This window comes from Rhincodon typus, chromosome 25 (genome assembly GCF_021869965.1).
Source record: "Rhincodon typus isolate 14 chromosome 25, sRhiTyp1.1, whole genome shotgun sequence".
NCBI lineage: Eukaryota > Metazoa > Chordata > Chondrichthyes > Orectolobiformes > Rhincodontidae > Rhincodon > Rhincodon typus.
The window spans coordinates 40,448,777-40,469,344 of NC_063356.1; the positions used below are offsets into that span (position 1 = coordinate 40,448,777).

Below are 20,568 nucleotides of genomic sequence, written 5' to 3' on the forward strand. Positions count from 1 at the left end.
CTCTCTCTTCCCCTCACACACTCTCTTTCTCCCCCTCACACTCTGTCTCACATACACACACACACACACACGCATGCACATGTGAATCTATGGGGTGAATTTGTATTTGCAGGTATTTTGTTCAAAAAGCACACAATTTTTAGACAGTCAGTCAATGTGGTGTTTTATAAATTCCTACTTTAGAAATAAAACCAGTCTGATTCCAAACCAAAACACAAACAGATTCTAAACAAGGCCTCACACCTAACGTGCATTATCTGACCTAAAATGCCACCTCTTCTTTACACTGATGAAACCTTTAGTTCTCTCAGGACAGTTGGATTTACATACGCATATTAATCAATTAAAACCTTCTAACTGATTAAAGATTTAACAGCATCTTAGGTTTGTTTAGTACATCCTCATCAGTGGTGAGACCCTTCAATCTTTTACTTGTAAATTCTATGTCTGATACTATCTCTCTCACTAACACCTGTAGAAGGAGTGAGGCTCCAAAAGCTGGTGTTTTCAAATAAATATGTTGGACTATAACCTGGTGTCGTGTGATTTCTGACCTTTTCCACTGCAGTCTAACACCAGTACCTCCACATCATGTCTTTGTGCCAGCATTTACCTTTCTGTAATCTATACTTTAGTCAATCCATCTAGTTTATGAAATAGCACTACAGGTGACCGCCAGCTACTTTGATTAATACAATCAAGTGGTTTTCCGGTATGTATTGAATTTCCATGTTTACCTGATATTGTTTTTCTGGACTCAAACAATCAGGATGTCTTTTTATTGGTCCTGACTCTCCCACATCCACAACATCTTTAACTAATGTAGTACATCCAGGTGCATTTCTACAGATTACCCATACTTTCTCAGTTGTCTTCCAAGATCCTCCCATTGTCCTTTCTCTGAATATGAGAACACAGTGTCTAACTGTCCCAATATTCCTGTGTTATCTAGTCAAATTGTAGGAGGTTCACTTTGAGAACTGTTTACTTTTTTTTCTATCTCACTCTCATTATCTCTGTCACCTTCCACTATTCTTACCAGCTGACATCCCTGTTCTTCCTTAGCCTCCTTTCTACAATACCTTTTCAATATGTTTTTGTAACATAACTTGTTCTTCCAATGATCAGGAGTATTAATCAGATAACTCACTTTACCAACCTTCTTAACTACTTTGTAGGGTCCACTCAGTTTTACTCTGACGTTCACCATGCGTAGGCAACAATATCAATTCTTCATCCTAGTCACCGAATGAGATGTTCTTGTGCTTTCCTATGTGGTCCCATGAGCCTTTATAGAAACATGGCACATAATCCAACATCTTTGTGGTTCAAGAATTCTAATGAATTTTAATGTATCCATCTAGTGTTATGATCATAAAACAATTCAAATAGACTAAACCCAATGGATTCATTTGGGACTTTGTGGTAGCAAATAGTAAAAAGTCTAATCTTTTGTCCCAATCCTGTGGGTATTTCTGACAGTATGCCTTAATAATGTTCTTTTAAAGTCTAATAGTTTCTCTCCAAAGCAGCTGACTTCAATTGCTTTATACCTAAACTACTAATGATCTCCTGGCAAACATTCAACATGAAGTTACAACACTGATTAGAAAATATCTCAAATGGTAGTCCATAACAAGTAAAAGACTGAGTTAACTCTACCACTGCTATTCTAAATGTAATTGTCCTTAAAGAACTTGCTTCCGGAATCTAGTTTTCACATCCATAATTGTCAGGATGGTTCAACACAATCTACTAACACTCAGCTAAATGGTTCTTCAAAAACTGGTATGGGTATCAAAGGAGATGGTTTGATTACATGTTGAGACTATACCACCACTTGTTATATATGACATATTTCACAGAACTACACTACGTCTTCTTTAAGTCTTGGTCATGTAAAATACCTATTTATCGAAGCCCCTCTCCCACCTATCCGCTCCTCCCACCTCACTGACCAACCCCCACCATCGCCTACCTACATTCACTATCACCACCCTACCTACCTTCCCCAGCCCCATCCCTCCTCTCTCTAGTTATTTCAGAGCCCCCTACCCCTCCTCCATTTCTGAGAAGGGTCCTGACCCGAAACGTCAGCTTTCCTGTTTCTCTGATGCTGCCTGGCCTGCTGTGTTCCTCCAGCTCCCCAGTGTGTTATCTCTGACTCCAGCATCGGCAGTTCTTACTATCTCTGATTCATTTATTGAAGCCTGTGTTTTCTGCATTCCTTAATGCCTTGCAAAAGGAACTTCATAAACAATTTTTCCTTACAAATTCTGGGAGGTACAATCCTCCATTCTTCATCTACAGGCCACTTCCTTGTCAGAACTATATTTTTATGAAAATAATACTCAGGAACTGCTTCAGCCTCAGATCCAGGGCGAGCTGTCTTTGCTAAGTAATTTAACTCTGGATCTGCTTCCTGAACCTCAATTAACAAAGGCATGACAAATACCATTTTTGAATTATCCTCATTTTTAAAGAGAGTTTCTAACATCTGCTTGCTGCATTACCATGATCTCTGCTAATAGACATCTTTTACCACAGTTCTGGTCACTACACACGGTGGAAAAATAACCAGAAACTGTTCCTGCAAATGTTCCACCTCTTTGGCCTCAACTAGACTTTCCATGATTATATAGTGAAACTATAACTTTCACTCCTGCTAAACCATTCTCCAAAAGTAAATCAATTCCATCCACAGGTAATTTTTTAACTATCCCAACCTTGTCTTTGCAAGTTCCTTTAAGATCGCAAGGAACAACTCTGCCCACATGTAGGAAATCCTTTGACATTTCCAGTTCTTTGAATTAAATGCAGTAGAGAACCTGACATTTCCTTCATTTGTTATTTATTAACACTACACCCGAATCATCATTGCAGCCATTTCAAATCAATCCTGTTCGGCTACTTTGGGGGTGAATCACATTGTTGTTGGCAGGCAGAAGGCCTCTGTCATCAACAGCAGGTCATAATTCCTTAGAACAATCAGATAATTGTTGCCACCCAGATCTCCATTTGTACACACCCCTTGGCTCCAGTTTGTATATTGTAACATACCCTATAGGTTGAATAAACAACACTTACAATAAGTATCAGGAAACTTGTTATTAAAACATGTATTAATCTTTTCCACAAAACTTGGCTTTAAAACAGTCCCTTTCCATCTCAGTCCACAATCAAAAATACAGAAAAATAGAACATGGTCCTTCCAATGCTCAAAGCATCCCATCCTTGTCTTTTTACCACTTTGTCCTCTCAGCCAGAGATAACAGGTTCATATTAAAGCTGCCGTGCCTTGCCGTTTAGCACAGACAAAATACCAGGAACCTTGTTACATTTGTCAGCAGTCTTTAGTCAACTCAAGGGATTTGTTCAGGGGTCTCAGCACAGTAGGTCAAGAACAGCCTCTGATAAACGTCCATGGGCTTGGAAATGGTCAGTCAGCTGCTCAAGATGATCAGAATCAGGATCCTTTCCTCACAAGGAGTGAGAAACTCAATGTTGGGCAGCACATCATCCATCTTGTCTCTTTTTGCCCTATCACAGACTGTCTTCCTGCTAGGATGAGAGAGGGTAGGCATTATAGAAGACGGAAGTGTGTGGTATAGCTGTTAATTACCATTGATGCAGGTGGGGTGGTGGCCTAAGCGAGTGGGTAGGCAGCTCAGCGGGTAAACAGCATTAGCAGTGTCAGGGTGGGGGGATGGGTGACAGTAAGTGAAAATGTTGTAGGCAGTAGTGAGAGTGGTAGAGCATGAGCGTTGGTAGGAGATTTGTACAGTAACAGAGACAGAGTGAGTGTGAGGTATTGGACAAAAAATGATGCCACTTACATTGGTGGAGAAGAGAAGGACAATGATCTTCTTCCTACTGTGCTGGGCTTTCCTCCAGCTGTCTGTGATTGCTTTATCCCAGGTGGTCACCTCGGATCAAACTGGCATGGTTTGGTCCTGTGGCCTCCATTGCTGGTCCTGGGGGAGGAGGAAGCTCTGTGTCAAAACCACCCTGTCCGGCAGGATCTCCAGCATCCTGCTACAAAGTAGGGCACTGATTTCTTCTTGTCTGCCATGTCCAGGACAAATATGAGCAAATGTGCAGGTAATCTCTGGACTGACAGTTCTTCTCCAGGTGAACATTGGGTTTCCAAAGATGATGTGGGCGTAAGGTATGTTAGTGAATTCTGGGATATCTGCCGAGTGGCAAGTCGTTCCAGGAATAGCTTGTGGTAATGGACAGTAGTCAGACGCAAGAAACGTAAAAGAGGTGGGGGTAGATAGTTAATGAAGTGAATTTGGCAAGATAGGGCAAGAGAACTCAGTAGGTCTCCCAGTGACACATCCTCCAAAAAACTCAGTATAATTTAGACTTAAACAAGAATCATAACATTCAATCCATATTGTTTACTTTCCAGACAATTCTCATCACCTTCTTATTTTAAAGAGTAGGGACGATCTCTATATACAATATAGAATTTGTGACCAGTTGTTTCCTTTAAGTTTGATTCTTAATTTTAATATTTTACATTAATCAATTCATTTTGTTCCTCTTCTGAACTGCTTTGCTTTTACTAAGGTACAAAATGTATATTGGAGAATATATTTGTGGATAATATTTTGTCAAATGACTTTGGGCTATACCTGATTGGAACTCTGTTTTTCCAAATGATTCTTTTCTTTGTTTTGCAGACACTGATCACTATTCCACATTCTCTGGGTGCTGTCATAACCAGTGTTTTGAAGAGCATGTTCCAACCGTTACGATGGAGCAGTCCCATCTGGATGAAATTTCAATTATTGTTCCAAATTGTGCATTAGGTACCATCTTCCTGTACAGTTATCGTGTTGCAGTAATTATGGTAAAGGCAGTCACAATCCACATAATATACTTGCTCTTTCAAATGCAAGATGAAGTTTTGTAGGACAAGGATACATATATTATTTAGGAATGATAAGTACAAATTTAATATTCTCAATACTTTAAAGATTGTACATTTGCAACAAATAAGGACGAATTGTGAATATTCACAGCAATGGGATTCAAGGAACAGTGCCTCATCTTTTATTTATTGGCATACTACAGCCTTTGTTACTCAATGTTGAGTCAACAACATCAGATCATAACCTCTGCCTTCATTTTATTCCTTTTAAGTCTGTCTTTTTCTTTGCTGACTCATTTCTTTAGCTTTATCCCTTCATATTTCATTCAGATGGCTGCTATATAATCATCGATACCTCATCTGCACATAATCTTTGTTCCTTCGCTATACTTATTGCACTCAACAACTTTGACTTTTGCATAGTGATTTTTTTTGATAGCGTGACGGGTGATTACTGCAGCGGTGGTTAGGGGAATCAGTGAGATTGTGTAAACTATATGGATTTTTGCAAGGCTCCTGACTAAAGTGCCCATGTCAAACTACTTAGAAAAGTAAAAACCCATTGAATTCACAACAAAATGGTATGTTAAATCTAATATTGACTCAGTGGTTGGAAACAAATTACCGTATTCAAAAATAGTAGGAACTGCAGATGCTGGAGAATCCGAGACAACAAGGTGCAAGGCTGGATGAACACAGCAGGCCAAGCAGCATCATAGGAGCAGAGAGGCTGACGTTTCGGGCCTAGACCCTTCATCAGAAAAGGGGGAGGGGAAGGGGGTTCTGAAATAAATAGGGAGAGAGTGGGAGGCGGATAGAAGAGGGATAGAGGAGAGGTGCAGTGGGAGAGAGGTCCGAAACGTCAGCCTCTCTGTTACCGTATTCAAAAAGGTGTTTTTGTAACTGGGAGATGGTGTTTTCTGTATGATCTGCAGGGCCCAGCAGATTCTTTTTTGATTTTTGTACTATATATCAATGATTTAGATCATGATTAAGGGTGATTCAAAGCTTGTGCCTACAATGTTTAGTGATAAAGGAAGCTACAGCTTGCAAGTAGATGCCGACAGATATCAGATGAGCAGTAAAAGATGTGATGGAATATAATCCAGAGAATGATGAGATAATGCAAGGCAAAGAAACATATCCTTGCTTTTTTTTTCCATACACTACTCTAAATCTGGTTGAATTATGATCACTACCATTAGAATACACTCCCATCGACATGCCTTTCACTAGTTCCACTCTATTTACTAAAACTAAATTGAGGAGTATCCTAATATTATTGTTCTTCTTATGAACTGGATAAAAGGTTGTCTGAATGGACTAAATGAATAGCTAGACAAACAAACTATAAACTCCATTTGTTTCCAAAATAAAGTCATAAAGTCATAGAGTTATACAGCACAAATGGACCCTTCAGTCAAACTCATCCATGCCAATCAGATATCCTAAACTGATCTAGTCCCATTTGCCAGCATTTGGCCCATATCCCTCTAAACCCTTCCTATTCATACCCATCCAGATGCATTTTAAATGTTGTAATTGTACCCACCTCCACTGCCTCCTGTGGCAGCTCATTCCATACATGCACTACCCTCTACGTGAAAACGTTGCCCTGCAGGTCCCTTTTAAACTTCCCCCACTTAGTTTTGGGCTCCACTATCCTGGGAAAATGACCTTGGCTATTCACCCTATCCATGCCCATCGTGAATTAATAAACCTCTATAAGGTCACCCCTCAGCCTCCGACGCTCCTGGGAAAATAGCCCCAGCCTATTCAGCCTCTCCCTATAACTCAAATCCTTTAATCCCGGCAACATCCTTGTAAATCTTTGCTGAACCCTTTCAAGTTTAGCAAAGTCTTTCTTGTAACGGGGAGAACAGAATTAAATGCAGTATTCCAAAAGTGGGCTAACCAATGTTTTGTACAGCTACAACATGACCTCCCAACTCCTATACTCAATGCACTGACCAATAAAAGCAAGCCTGCCAAATGCCTTCTCCACCACCCCATCTACCTGTGACTCCACTTCCAAGGAATTATACCCCTACACTCCTAGGTCTCTGTGTTCAGCAACATTCCTAATAGCCCTACCGTTACTGTATAAGTCTTGCCCTGAGTTGCCTTACCAAAATTATCTAAATTAAACTTCATCTGCCACTCCTCAGCTCATTGGCCCATTTGATCAAGTCCCATTTTACTCTGAGACAACCTTCTTCACTGTCCACTACACCACCAATTTTGGTGTCATCTGTAAACTTACTAACCATTCCTCCTATATTCATATCCAAATCCATTATAGAAATGAAGAAAAGCAATGGACTCAGCTCTGATCTTTATGGCATACCATTGGTCACAGGCCTCCAGTCCAAAAAACAACCTTCCACCACCACTCTCTGTCTCCTACCTTCAAGCCAATTTTGTATCCATTTGGTTAGCTTCCTCTGGATTCCGTGTGATTTAACCTTGCTAACCAATCTACCATGCAGAACCTTGTCAAACACCTTGCTGAAGTCCATTTGACAACATCTATAATCTTTCTTCTGAAGGACAATCCCACAATGAAACAAACTGCTAAAGAAATAGTCACAGCCTCATCACTTGGAATCTAGAAAATCTATCTTTGGATTATTTCCAATTAAATGTTCTAACTAACTATCAGGACTACCATCCCAGCTGGTCATGTTTAGTTTAGCTACTGGTACAATTATAAATATTGATTACTGGTACAATTAAGCCATAATTGGTGCAAGAGTATTAGGTGTCCCAGGCAAAACTCTGCCAACATTGCAGTAACAAACAATGGATATAAACACATCGAGAAATGTAAAAGTCCTTAAGTAATGAAAACACAGACCATGCTGTGTTTTTCAGGAACGACTACAATTTCCTCCTGAATGATTCTAAAATTAATCCACATAATAGATGGAACCTCTGACCAGCAATTTAATGGCAGAGAACAAGGAATGTTCATGAAGGAGGTTATTAAACTTCACTTGAAAATAAGTGGACCAGAGGAACAGACAGTGGGACAGCCACTGCCATTGGCAGCTTGGATTAGGAGAGGGCAAGCTGAAAGTCTCCTGGGAACAGCTTTCAGGTACAGAATCTTTGATTAGAGGTACAGCAGGAAATTTTAGAGAGACAGAACCTGTGATTAGAGAAAACACTTCTCTTTCAAACATAACTTTGCAGTCATTTCCCATATTCATCAACTGTCAGTTCAACTGACAATATTTTTTAAAAGAAAATGACTGGTGCTGAAAACAAAAAAGATCTTCAGCAGCTTTGTGGTTTGTTGCCTGATTTTTTAAGAAAAATTGGGTATCTTTGTTTTTGCTCCCCTCCCAAATTCTGCTGGCCTAAGCGACTACCTAATTTGTTTAGTGGTTAGCCCCAACTAAAGCAGGAGTAGAAGTGTTCTGCAAAGTAGTCACTCAACTTACAATCGGCCTCCCTAGTACAGAGCATTTGTATTGTAATCAGTAAATACAATATATCTAAAGTGAAAATACAATTAAATCATTATTTCACTTGAAGGGAATTGTTTGGGCCTTGGATGGTTAGAAGGGAAGAGATAAAACACAAGGCATTGCACTCCTATACTACAAATGGTGCTGTGAGAGGGAAATTATTTTGAGGGTGATTGTTGAGTGTTTCAGAATGTCACAGAGGAAAAAGACTCTTCAGAATGCAGGTAGTGTAGGGAAAGGTTTAGTTGCGGCAACATGCTGGAGGTAGTGGAATTGTGAGATCCATTGAATGTAGAGTATGGTGAGGTAGATATTGAAGTCAAGAGCAACCCTATTGTTGATTTGTAAAAGAGTTGAAGGGGTTAAAGTGGAAGTGCAAAATGGACTGGTCACTATAATGGCCCTTGTGGCAATAACCCTTGGCTGAGAAAATAGAAAAACATGTTGGAAGCAATGGTATGGAAAGTTGTATGATTTGAATAGATGTGAAGAAGACAGAACAAGTGGAAGAATGGAATAGAGTTCATATGGAAAATGAGGAAATATTGTTAATAATATATTCTGTGTAAGTCTGCGGGCTTACAGTAAATATTGAATATCTCCTAAAGTGGAAACTGTGAAGTCAAGGCAGGCAACAGAAAAGCTGAAAATAGATTATATGAATGCAAGGGAGGAATGAAAATTAGAAGTAAAAGCCTGGACTTTTGCCATAATGAAAACCACTCATAAATCAGAAACTATAGATGTGACCAAAATTTGGAAATCTCAACTCTGAACACTTCCCCCACTATTTTCACAGAGATGGGAATGGTGTCAGTTTATGCTTTGCATGTGTATAATTTGCAGACAAATTTGCCAATAGAAATGAATAGCTGACTGCACTCCCACATGATTCTGGTGACCTGGATATCCGAAATACAAAATGTTCAGCTTTATCATGACAGAGGTAGATCTAAAAACTTTGTGGAAACATTTAGGTAAATTATGTCTTTGGATATGATTTTGGGACATTTTGGAGGATGTCATGTATACCTTAGGAAATGTCAAATGCTCTTTGGATTTATTAAACGTGGTGTAAAAATGCATAAACCAATTAACTGCTAAGCTGAATGGAATTGTCAACAGATCTGTCAAAATCAACTTCCAAAAAAGTATCAAAAGTAGCTGTCAGAGGACCTATCAAAGGAAACTGTCAAATGTATCAAGAGGACCTGCCCAGAGAAACTGTCAAGTGGAACTGCCAGAGGAACTTTTGAGGAACTGTCAAAAACACCTGTCAAAGGGAGCTGTGATACTGTCAAGGCATTTAAAAACAAATTAAACAGTAAACAGTAAAAAGGTAAACTAAACAGTGATGCTTGACCAGCCCATTTGCTGACAAAAATTAAAGTCTTATTCCCTTCTCATGAAATAGGAGCCCAATGACAAAAAAATAGTGGTGTTTAAATATTTGATGAAAATTTGAAATGTTAATAAAATGCTAGCAATGTTACTCTGCTGACCTAGGCCGGAGACTTCCATTGGCACAGTGGCTCAGTGGTTAGCACTGCTGCCTCATAGCACCAGCGACCCAGGTTTGGGCGACTGTGTAGAGTTTGCACATTCTCCCTGTATCTGCGTGGGTTTCCTCCGGGTGCTCTGATTTCCTCCCACAGTCCAAAGATGTGCAGGGTAGGTGGATTGGCTATGCTAAATTGCCCATAGTGTCCAGGGATGTTTAGGTTAGGTGGGTTAGACATGGGAAATGTAGAGGTAGGGGAATGGATCTGGGTGGGATGATATTTGGAGGGGTGGTGTGGACTTGTTGGGCTGTATGGCCTGTTTCCACATTGTAGGGGTTCTATGATTCTATATTGGATTACTACTGCAAGACTGATTTCATAACCATCAATTATAAGCAGAGTGTACACAGTAAAGTGCCTGCCATTTTACAGATAGTTAGATCAAGGGGTTGTGGACTACAATTGCAGTGTTCACTGTTGAATGAGATGTTTGTCTTTACAAGGTATTATATAGCAAAATAAAAACAAACATGTTTATAACTAAATCATGTTTATAACCCCATCACAGTTTATAACTAAATTAATGTATTTTCCTAAGGAAATATAGAAGTGATGCTGATTAGTTATACCTTTAAGGATTCAAGCCTTTATTGCTTTCTACAGAAAACCCCATGATATAAATTCCATTCAGGTGTAGGCAGATTAAAAGCAATTTTGAAATGTTGTAAATTCTAGATGAGACTGTACACTTCATAATTTTTTCATCATTGGGCAATTATTTCATGAGAAAGGAATAAGGGTCCAATTTATGTCAGTAAATTAGTTCTTCAAATGTCACTGTTTACCTTTTTACTGATTTTTTTTTTATCTATCACTAAAATGTTTACACATATGCATCACAATTTAGCTAACATACATTTTGTGGTCTTTTTCATTAAAAAGTAAATCTGGAAAGTTTAATTTTACTCCTTTGTATGACCAGGTACAGCTGAAGAATTTATAACACCAATGTTCGACTTCTACAGAAGTATGGGAGAACTGAATGTGACAGATATTGAATATGCCTTACTTTCTGCAACCACAATTCTTTTTTCAGGTAAAACAAAATCATAAATTATGGCATTAATTTAATTTAGTTAGTGAATCTGACCCAATCATATACATATATTGTTTGAGATCGGCTCCAGGGAGGAAAGCTGAAATGGTCTGGGAACTGATGTGTTGTTTAAAGGGATTTGCATGCATGACGGGCAGAATTTTCAATGAATATTCTGATATACATATGAAGTTTTAGAAGAAAAGCTTACTTCTTATTAAATTTACAACACGGAGACAGCCAACTGAACCAAATCAGTTTTTCTACCACTGTGTTTATAACACGGTAAAATGAAAATCTTCAAAGACCTTCAAAATTGACCCTGATGGTTCTTAACCAGACTTTTGAATAACCAATCTCACACTCTGGATAATAAGTTCCAGACATTGATCTGTATGTTAAATATAAGACTTAGAAATTTGTTAATAATAAAGTAACATACGAGAGCAAAATTAGACAACAAAGCAATTGATTGGTCTAAACCATAAACCCAAAATCTTTTGTTTTCAACTCTATTCACATAAAATACAAACTAACATAGTTAAGGGATAAATAAAAGCATATAACACAACTGGCCAGATTACAAAAGTGACTTTCATGATTTGCTGTTTCACAGGCATTGACAATAGTTTCTTGGCTGATTCTCTGAAAGTCTCAATTGGGTCCCCTCTTCAGTTCACTCAGATAAAGGCAGTAATACTTAAACTTAGTTTTCTATTCTCTAAACTTCCAGAAGCTGCTTATGAGAGGTTAGGCAGGGAGCTTTCAAATCTTCATGCTGTAGCATCAACAACCAGGCTCTTTCTCACAGAAACCACCATTCAAAAGCCAGTTCCAACTCTAGGCACACCTTGACTGACTAACCATCTACCCCATGGAATCCCAATAGAATTCAACATCTGCCATCTGTTTGAGTATAAGTTCTCTCCCAAACTTGCTGGAACCAAATCCCAGGTACTAACCTTGTTAATAACCAACTTCTGCTATCTGTTTAATATAATATTCTTCCCTAGTGATGAAGCATCTGCAGGACATTTTGATCAGGAACCAACTTGCAATTAACATCCAAACCTATCCTCATGAATAAACAAAAGCTTGTTTGGTCTGTTTTTCTTTTAACATAAACTGTCATCCACATTCCAAAAATCATCTTTAGCTCACAGTTCCCAATTCCAAACCAAATTGATAAGAGAGTAAAATAAAAATAATGAAAAATCAGTGATGTTTCTAACATTTACAACAATAACATATTTATATAGCACCTTTAATGGTGTGAAGTATCACACCTTGCAACATACTCTTTGCTGTTTCTTGTGGGTGTAGCCCCAGACCATTAAACTGCTGACAATTTGATAGCAATTGATAAATGTCCTCAAGAATGGAAACATTTTGGAAATACAGGAGTGAGGTACGGTGCAGATTCTGAAGCTAGGCTAAGTTATAATGTCGTAGCTCTTCGTGGAGAGTTTTCCTTTACATCACAGTGATCTTGAGAGAAAAAAGAAAACTGAAATTGCTTGAAAAGCATCTTTTGAAAAAGAAACCTATGGTGAGATCTTACCTCATTCAAAATCAATCCACTTGCACTGAGTTAAAATCAGACCCTATAGAGAGTTAGCATTTCAGGTTGATAATATTTCATCAGTTATGGAAGAAGCTGGAGACCTATTAGTATTTAAACAAGTACAAAAGCAGGGACTGGTGATTGAAGGATGGAACAGGAGAAGGTGAGGAAAGAATAAAAGAGTAGGTCTGTGTTATGATGGAAAGCAGTAGTAATTAAGTAATGAAAGTGACAATGGTTTGTAACAGAAAGGATTATTAGAGCATGTGTTTTAAAAGTATAGAAGCAGTAGTCATAAGTCATTGAAATCAATGCTGGGCAGAATTTCAGGCAGGGTGTGGTTGTTGGGCCTTTAGTTAGCTCACCATGGGTCTTCTGTCCCTACAAGAGAGGGAATTCTGCTTCTAAGAGCAGGTGACTAATCAAATAGCTGGCAACTCTAGTCCCAGAAGTGGACTTATAGCACTGGCCATTAATGGGATTGCAAGCAGCCCTTACACTGAGTAACCAGGATGGAGGTTGATACCATTGATAGGCTAGGTTGCAAAGGGGAAATATGAAAAGAAAGAATTAACTTGGACGGGACCTTCTAGCTGTTGTAACTAGAAGGTTGTAAAGTGACAAATCAAGAAGACGAAAAAGCTTAATTGTGGACATAAAAAGATTTCATTCCACCTTCCTTTGCTTGAATGAATAAAATAATGCACATGAACTTATGATTTGATATTTAATTTCTCTCATATCAAATTCAGTGTGTGGGTAAGACACAAATCTTTAAAGTGCTATCTTATCTAAAATGTTCCTTAGCTATGAAATGAACTTCAGTCAAAATAGTCTGCGAGTATTTTAATAAAGGAAATTACCAAAATTTGCAACTCTAACTACTTTATCAAGTGATTAGAGTGTTGGCACATGCCATACTTTCTACAATCTAACGATGTCAGTTATTAATTTCACTACAAATTATTCAATAATTTAAATTAAGTAATTCAATTAATACAATTAAGTAGTTGACACAACAAAAAAGACCCTTCTTATTATTAAAAATCAAATTATTTATAGCTTGAATGAATAGAAGTAGACTTGTGTGGCTGTATAGTTTGCCAGCAGGAAGCAGTAAGAATGAAACAGCCAGGAATCATGGTAAGCCAGCTGCATTTATATATGGTTTAAAAGCGAAAAGCAAGACTGTTGGCACAGGTATGCATTCAATAACTGCTTCAGATGAAGCAAGAAGATATGGACAATCAGGTTAATAGCAATTATAATTTTGAATGGCTTTGCTTTTACTAATGATAGGAAAGTGAGGGCATACACGACAATCCACTAAAAATTGGATTTTGTTTTATCTGCTCTTTGGAATTTTCAGCATTCATGGTTCTCTTACTTGAACAAGTTTGTTGGAATAGTGCTACTGCAAGGGTTAGATTTTTGTACTTACTGAATGGTTGGTCAGCATTACCTAGCCAAAATGCAGAAAGCAGGTTTACACACCACTAATAGAATTTGGTGGGCATCACTCCCACTTACTTAAATGCAAGAAAAATTTCCTACCTAATTTTCTTTTCTATGCTGTATACGGACAAGACTTAACATTTTAACTGAAAGCTGAAAATCAACTCCACGTACTTTAATATTTGTAATTCAATTATGCCATATTTGGTTGTTCACTTTTCTTTTTTTTGTTCGGCAGATCGACCCTATATAAAGGATAAAATACATGTAGAAAAGTTGCAGGAGCCTCTTTTGGAGGTTTTGTACAAGTACTCCAAGATCCATCATCCAGAAAGTCCACAGCGCTTTGCTCGGTTGTTGGGTCGCCTTACTCAACTTAGAACCCTTAACCACAACCATTCAGAGGTACTGATGTCATGGAAAACAAAGGATCAGAAACTCACACCCTTGCTGTGTGAAATTTGGGATGTACAGTGACGATTATCATAGGATCTGATAGATATTTTTGGATTGGTCAGCTCAACTGCAAGCCAGGCCTTTTTTCACACAGTACAAAAGCACAGAAAGTGATTTACGTAAGATCGACTATAATATTCATCAGTCTGCAGCTACCAAGTGAGAATATGTCACAGGCAAATCAATTGTCATGGTAGTCATTACAGTAACTGAGACTTTTGTTTTTATTATCTTTTGTTTATTATTTGATCAACAGCTCTTATTCAGTTTCTCACAGGCCACTTGGTCATTATATTTTTATTTTATAAAGTACTTGTTCTCAATCAATGCTAGACTGACCTAACAGTAAGTAAGTCATTTTGTAATTCACATTCCTGAAACAAGACCAGGCTCAAATTTTCATCCTGAGTTGGGTGCTCTAAGTTCAGAATCTTCCTGACTTTGTGAACGTAACTTGGGAGAAATTACACTGCACTGCCAGAAGCTAGCTCAGGGAGGGAGCTTGTGTACTGGAGTTGGGTCTTCCCACCCCTTCAAACAGTGTGGTGGAAGTCACAGGCCTTCTTAGTGCTGAAGCAGGTTCTTTGAATAATCTGACTTATTGCTGCTCCAGGTTTAGTAAAGTCAATAAGGCTCTCTATCTCTCATCAGTTACACATGCCCTGTGCCCCATCAAACTAATTTATGTCACCTCAAGCACATCCCATGACCCTTACTCCCTCAAGGGCACCCAGTGCCTCTCTACAGAGCCGTCATATCCCTTATAGTCCCTATGTCAACTGAGTGCCAACACATGTCTCCTCACCCACAATCCTTCATTGTTCATCCTTAGAATATCCATGTCAACTCACTCAGTATCCATCATTGGCAGAGCTCAGAAACTATACTGAAATTAAATAAATAATGCATTAAGTATCTATAGAGACTTCACTGTATTAAAATTGTCAATAATCATTGCTAAAACACCATCCAATACATTTAAATCTCTTCAAGTACTCAATCCCTTATAGTAACATTTATAGTCATAGCCCCACATCAAAGACAGTGAATGCCTGTACGACCACATAGAGCTGTCACTCAAGATGTGAACCTTCATGCTCCATATTGTGATAATGGCAGGTTGTAGAGGTCGTCAAGCTGTACTAATATTATAATGATAACCCACAGCCTTTTGTCAACAAATTGCAATTGATATTGAAACAGCCAATTTTTCTTAACTTAGAGTCACAGCAGGCTTTTTTTTCCAAGTTTTATACAGCAGGAGATTTAAATAAATTGACAAATTATCAGTTTCAAAGACCCTTTTCCACTTTTTACACATATTCACATCTATTTTTAATAATCGTTAGTCACAGATTCTGTGCTATAAATTCCTCTCCAGTGAAAATGGGGCCTCTGTGAACTCAGCACTGAATTCAAATAACAATGCTGGATTTGTGTTTCCCATATGTGTAAATCACGTCCTGACCCTTTTGCTCTGGCAAAAATAACATCTGTCAGAAATAGGGGCTTGACTTTCTTTTTGGCCAAGGGATGAAGTTTCCATGAAAATTCAGGCCCAGGATTTTGCTGGGGAAATTTCAGCTGAAAACCAGCTGGAAAAGCAACTTTTTAAAATTTATTTTATTCAAATGTACCAAATTCCCAAAATATCCGTTTTTAATTTTGACATGAATTTACAGAAAATACTACAAAGTGTCGGAGTGAATATATGAGATTACAAAATCACCAAACTGCATTTCAAATTGTTTCAATTATCTGTGAATGTTTGCAGAAGAGAAAGCAAAACATCTTGAAATGTTAGCAATTAAGAACATTCAATAAAATGTCATGTTTAACAATACTTGTGAATTTTAATTTCAACCAATCGAACAGACAATAGAAATTATTATGAGTGAGGACCTTTAATGGCTTCGGGGATCTTTAAAAATATGGCATTTTCATAAGACAATATTAAAATGACAACTATACGTTGTAAGACAAACTGGATGAATAGCTAGACATGACACTACAACGTGGCCTATTATTCACACTAGACTCTAATGCTTTCTGCACATTTCAAACCTGCATTTAAGAATTGCATTGTGACATCGTTAATGGGTAACCAAGTCTGATATATAATGGAAAAACGCATTTTGTAAATATTAGTAAAATATACAACATGACAAGTGCCTGATAGACAATGATCCTACATAAATGTCTGTAACTGCCTGACTGCTTAAATGTTTTCACATCACCATGATACAGTAATACTTGGTGATGCTATGATTATTCACTGAATAAAATCAGTCTTAACATAAATCAGGATATATCATTGGATAGTCTGACCTCAAAGTTAACGCCTCTGTTTGATAATATGACTGACAATCAGAACTTCCTACATCAGGGATCAAAAGCACAAACTTATGTCTCATATCACTCCATGCACAAGGTACTGGACTACATACATATTTGATTGTTGAATTATTGAAAATAAATGGCTGAAATCTCAAAATTCAATGACATGTTGCCTCATGTATTAGCTTACAGGTATAGCTTTGCTATGTGGTAATGTGCAACTATATACCAATATTTCCTATTAACCATTGTATGACACAAATACCAAGTGGAATTGGTTCACTAAAGATCGTTGTGAAGTTAGGCAAAGCTCTTCTCGTGTAATTTGTAGCAGATGACCAAACAGCAACACTGAGAAAGTACGGAGCAAATTCCTTATCTAGATAACGGAGTATAATGCAGACAAATATTGGCCTAGATCTTCCAGTCTCTGGATAGTTGAAGAATAGGCATGTGTATCCTGAAAGATATGTGTCAGGACCTCTCAGAAATTCTAACCCACTGACTATGAAGTTATCTCCTGGAAAGTCTAAACCTCTGATAATTAATTATCTGGTGAAAAAGAGCATAACACTGGGTTAGGGTTGGAGGCTTTAGAGTGTTCTGATTTACATGACCCTATAGGTCGCCAAAAATGGTTAAAGGAATTAAAACCTCTTCTAACTAGTGGCTAACTATAAAACTAACATCTAATCACTCACACTGACTCCCTGTTTGCTCATACTGACCCCGTCTGAACATCCAAACTGATCTTCCAATATCTACCCCCTTGATATTCAATCCCAATCTCCTGGCATATGTATGCTCCCTATCACAACAGTTGACACACCATGCACCCTGACACCCGACAAGTAATACCTTGACCTGGTATGCCACTCCTGATATCAGACCCACCCTGCTCTTTTATCCATTTAACTTCCACATATATACCCTATTCTCTTACCAAACTGCCACTAAACCCCTTATACACTTATCTACTATTATATCCCTTCATCCACCTAGCGCCTTACCCCTTTACCCACCTGGCACTATATCACTATTACCATTCCCACCTGACAACTTACTCCCACCCATTCACGTTACACGCTTATCTCCTTTCAGTAACTTTTAAAGAGACTCTGGAACTTTTAAACTGTTTTTACTTACCTCAGTGTGGCAGCTATTGCTATAAAAGGGCATAGCTTCCGAGACAATCTACTGAAATGCTTCCTACAATAAGTTTTCTTGGACTGATTTGTTGGGATGGATCTTGCATCAAAGTCCGGCGGGAAAATTCCTGGGAAGTTAAGTACACAACCTATTATCTAATGTGCATCAAAAATAAGGGTTTGGAATATTCAGGCTATTGAGAAAATAGAAGGGATTAGAAAAGACCAAACAATACTTCAAAGCTCTAAATCTTGAACCCATGCAATATGCTGTCACTCAGTAAAGTCCTGTTGCATTAAAATTACTCTAATAATTTTATTTGATAGATTATTCTAAATTCTCAATGCTTTGAAACAATTTATATCTTATTGAGATAGTTCATCATATTACAGAGTATGATTGATCAGTCAGCACAAGTTAATCAACTGTTACACCTCTAAAAGGATACTTCGAGAAGACAAGTATAGGGGAAATAAAAGGAAAAAAAGTAAAATACTTCAATTCCTTTACATCTGGATCAAAGAAAGAGGATATTAGAGACACACAGCAGGCCATCCAGCATGTGTTAAGACATCAGCTTTTCTGTTCTTTTATAGGTGCTTGGATTGTTTCTCAGAACAAAGCTCCAAGCAGTTGGCATCATGGTGTTATACTCCTTTCATTGGTCTTCATTGGGGTAATAAAATTGATCAGGATTATTTCTCAGATTAGTAAGGAGGCAAATGCCAGAAGTTCCGACTGGAATCAATAGATCATATATACTACATAGGAAAACCTTAAAAAATAGTGTTGCCAAAGTTTGAAGATTATAAACACATAAGTTGCATAAGGCTAGATCTAGACTCAGTATTATGGTGAAGGGTCATGATATATTATTACTATTATCATTTGGAAACTTGTGTATAAAGTAAATGTAACCATGTCTACATTGAAGTTTATTTTACATTTCTATTGTGTGTGTGTTATGAAGGCGAGATACAATTTTATTTCATTTTTGAGTTCTGTGATTGGTGCAGGTGTCTGGAAAATTGCTTACATGCATTTAAATGAAGCAGTAAACACTTGAAGCAAATAGCTCTTTGCCTTAAATCAGGGGTAGAAAGCTGGGAAAAACGTGGTTGCGACAAGGTGTTTTATGTCAAAAGGTGGTGGAGACAGAAACAAATTAGAAACAAGTTTAGAAAAACAGAAAATCTCAGAGGGCCCTTGAATGTGCAGACTTCTTTCAGAGACAGAAGCAGGTCATTCGGGGAGAAAAGACCTGCATCAAAAGCAGTGCAGTTCATCAGTCTCCAAACTTCAAGGCAGAAGAAAAATGTGCTGAGTGGCTTAGGAGAATGTGTGGTGACCTTATTAAAGCATAAGATTCTTAGGGGCTTAACAGAGTAGATGTGGAAAGGTTGTTTCCTCTTGTGGGAGAGTCCAGAACCAAAGGGCATAGTCTCAGTGTTAGGGGCTGCCCATTTAAGACAGAAATTAGATTGTTTTGTCTTTCAGGATTAGAGAGTCATAGTTGTACGGCATGGAAACACAGCCTTTGGTCCAAGTTGTCCATGCCAACCAACTATGCTAAATTAATCTAGTCCCATTTGTCAGCATTTGGCCCATATCCATCTAAGCCCTTCCTTCATGTACCCCTCTAGATGCTTTTTAAAAGTTATAATTGTATCAGCCTCCACTGATTTTTCCAGCTGCACATTCCATGCATGCACTATCCTCTGCATGAAAAAATGGCCCTTTAGGACACTTTTATATCTTTCCCCTGTCACCTTAAACCTATGCCCTCTAGTTTTGGACTCCCCCTACCTGGGGAAAAGAACTTGGCTATTCACCCCATCCATGCCCCTCATGATTTTATATACCTCTATAAGATCACCCCTCAACTTTCGACGCTCCAGGGAAAATAGCCCAGCCTATTCAGCCTCTCCCTACAGCTCAAACTCTCCAACCCTAGTAACATCCTTGTATATCTTTTCTGCACCCTTTCAAGTTTAACAATACCTTTCCTACAGCAGGGAGACCAGAACTGAACACAATATTCCAAAAGTGGCCTAACCAATGTCCTGTACAACTGAAACATGACATCCCAACTCCTATACTCAATGCACTGACCAATAAAGGCAAGTGTACCAAGCGCCCTCTTCACTACCCTGCCTACTAGTGACTCCATCATCAAGGAACTATGAACCTACACCCCAAGGTGTGTTTGTTTGGCAACAATCCCCAGGACCTTACCATTAAGTATGTAAGTCCTGCCCTGATTTGCCTTAGCAAAATGCAACACCTCATATTTATCTAAATTAAACTCCATCTGCCATTCCCTTGGCCCATCTGATCAAGGTCCCATTGTATTCTGAGGTAACCTTCTTCACTGTCCACTACACCATCAATTTTGGTGTCATCTACAAACTTTCTAACCATCCCTCTTATATTCACAAGGAAATCATGTGTATAAATGATGAAAAGTAATGCACCCAGCACCAAACCTCACAGCACACCACTGGTCATAAGCCTCCCATCCAAAAAACAATTGTCCACCACTGCAGAGATAGTAGGAACTGCAGATGCTGGAGAATCTGAGATAACAAGGTGTAGAGCTGGATGAACACAGCAGGCCAAGCAGCATCAGAGGAGCAGGAAGGCTGACGTTTCGGGCT

The 20,568-nt window shown here is 38.3% G+C and overlaps 1 protein-coding gene across 1 annotated transcript in view; it reads left to right on the forward strand.

Annotated features, from left to right (window-relative positions):
- LOC109931675 (bile acid receptor) overlaps window positions 1–16,268 on the forward strand; it is a 152,145-nt gene extending 135,877 nt beyond the window's left edge. Inside the window, exons 10-12 of the mRNA XM_048612082.1 lie at window positions 4,689–4,817; window positions 10,837–10,950; window positions 14,208–16,268. Coding sequence (XP_048468039.1) covers window positions 4,689–4,817; window positions 10,837–10,950; window positions 14,208–14,446 — 482 coding nt within the window. The 3' untranslated portion in view covers window positions 14,447–16,268. The remainder of the gene's footprint in view (window positions 1–4,688; window positions 4,818–10,836; window positions 10,951–14,207) is intronic.
- Window positions 16,269–20,568: the final 4,300 nt, after the last annotated feature.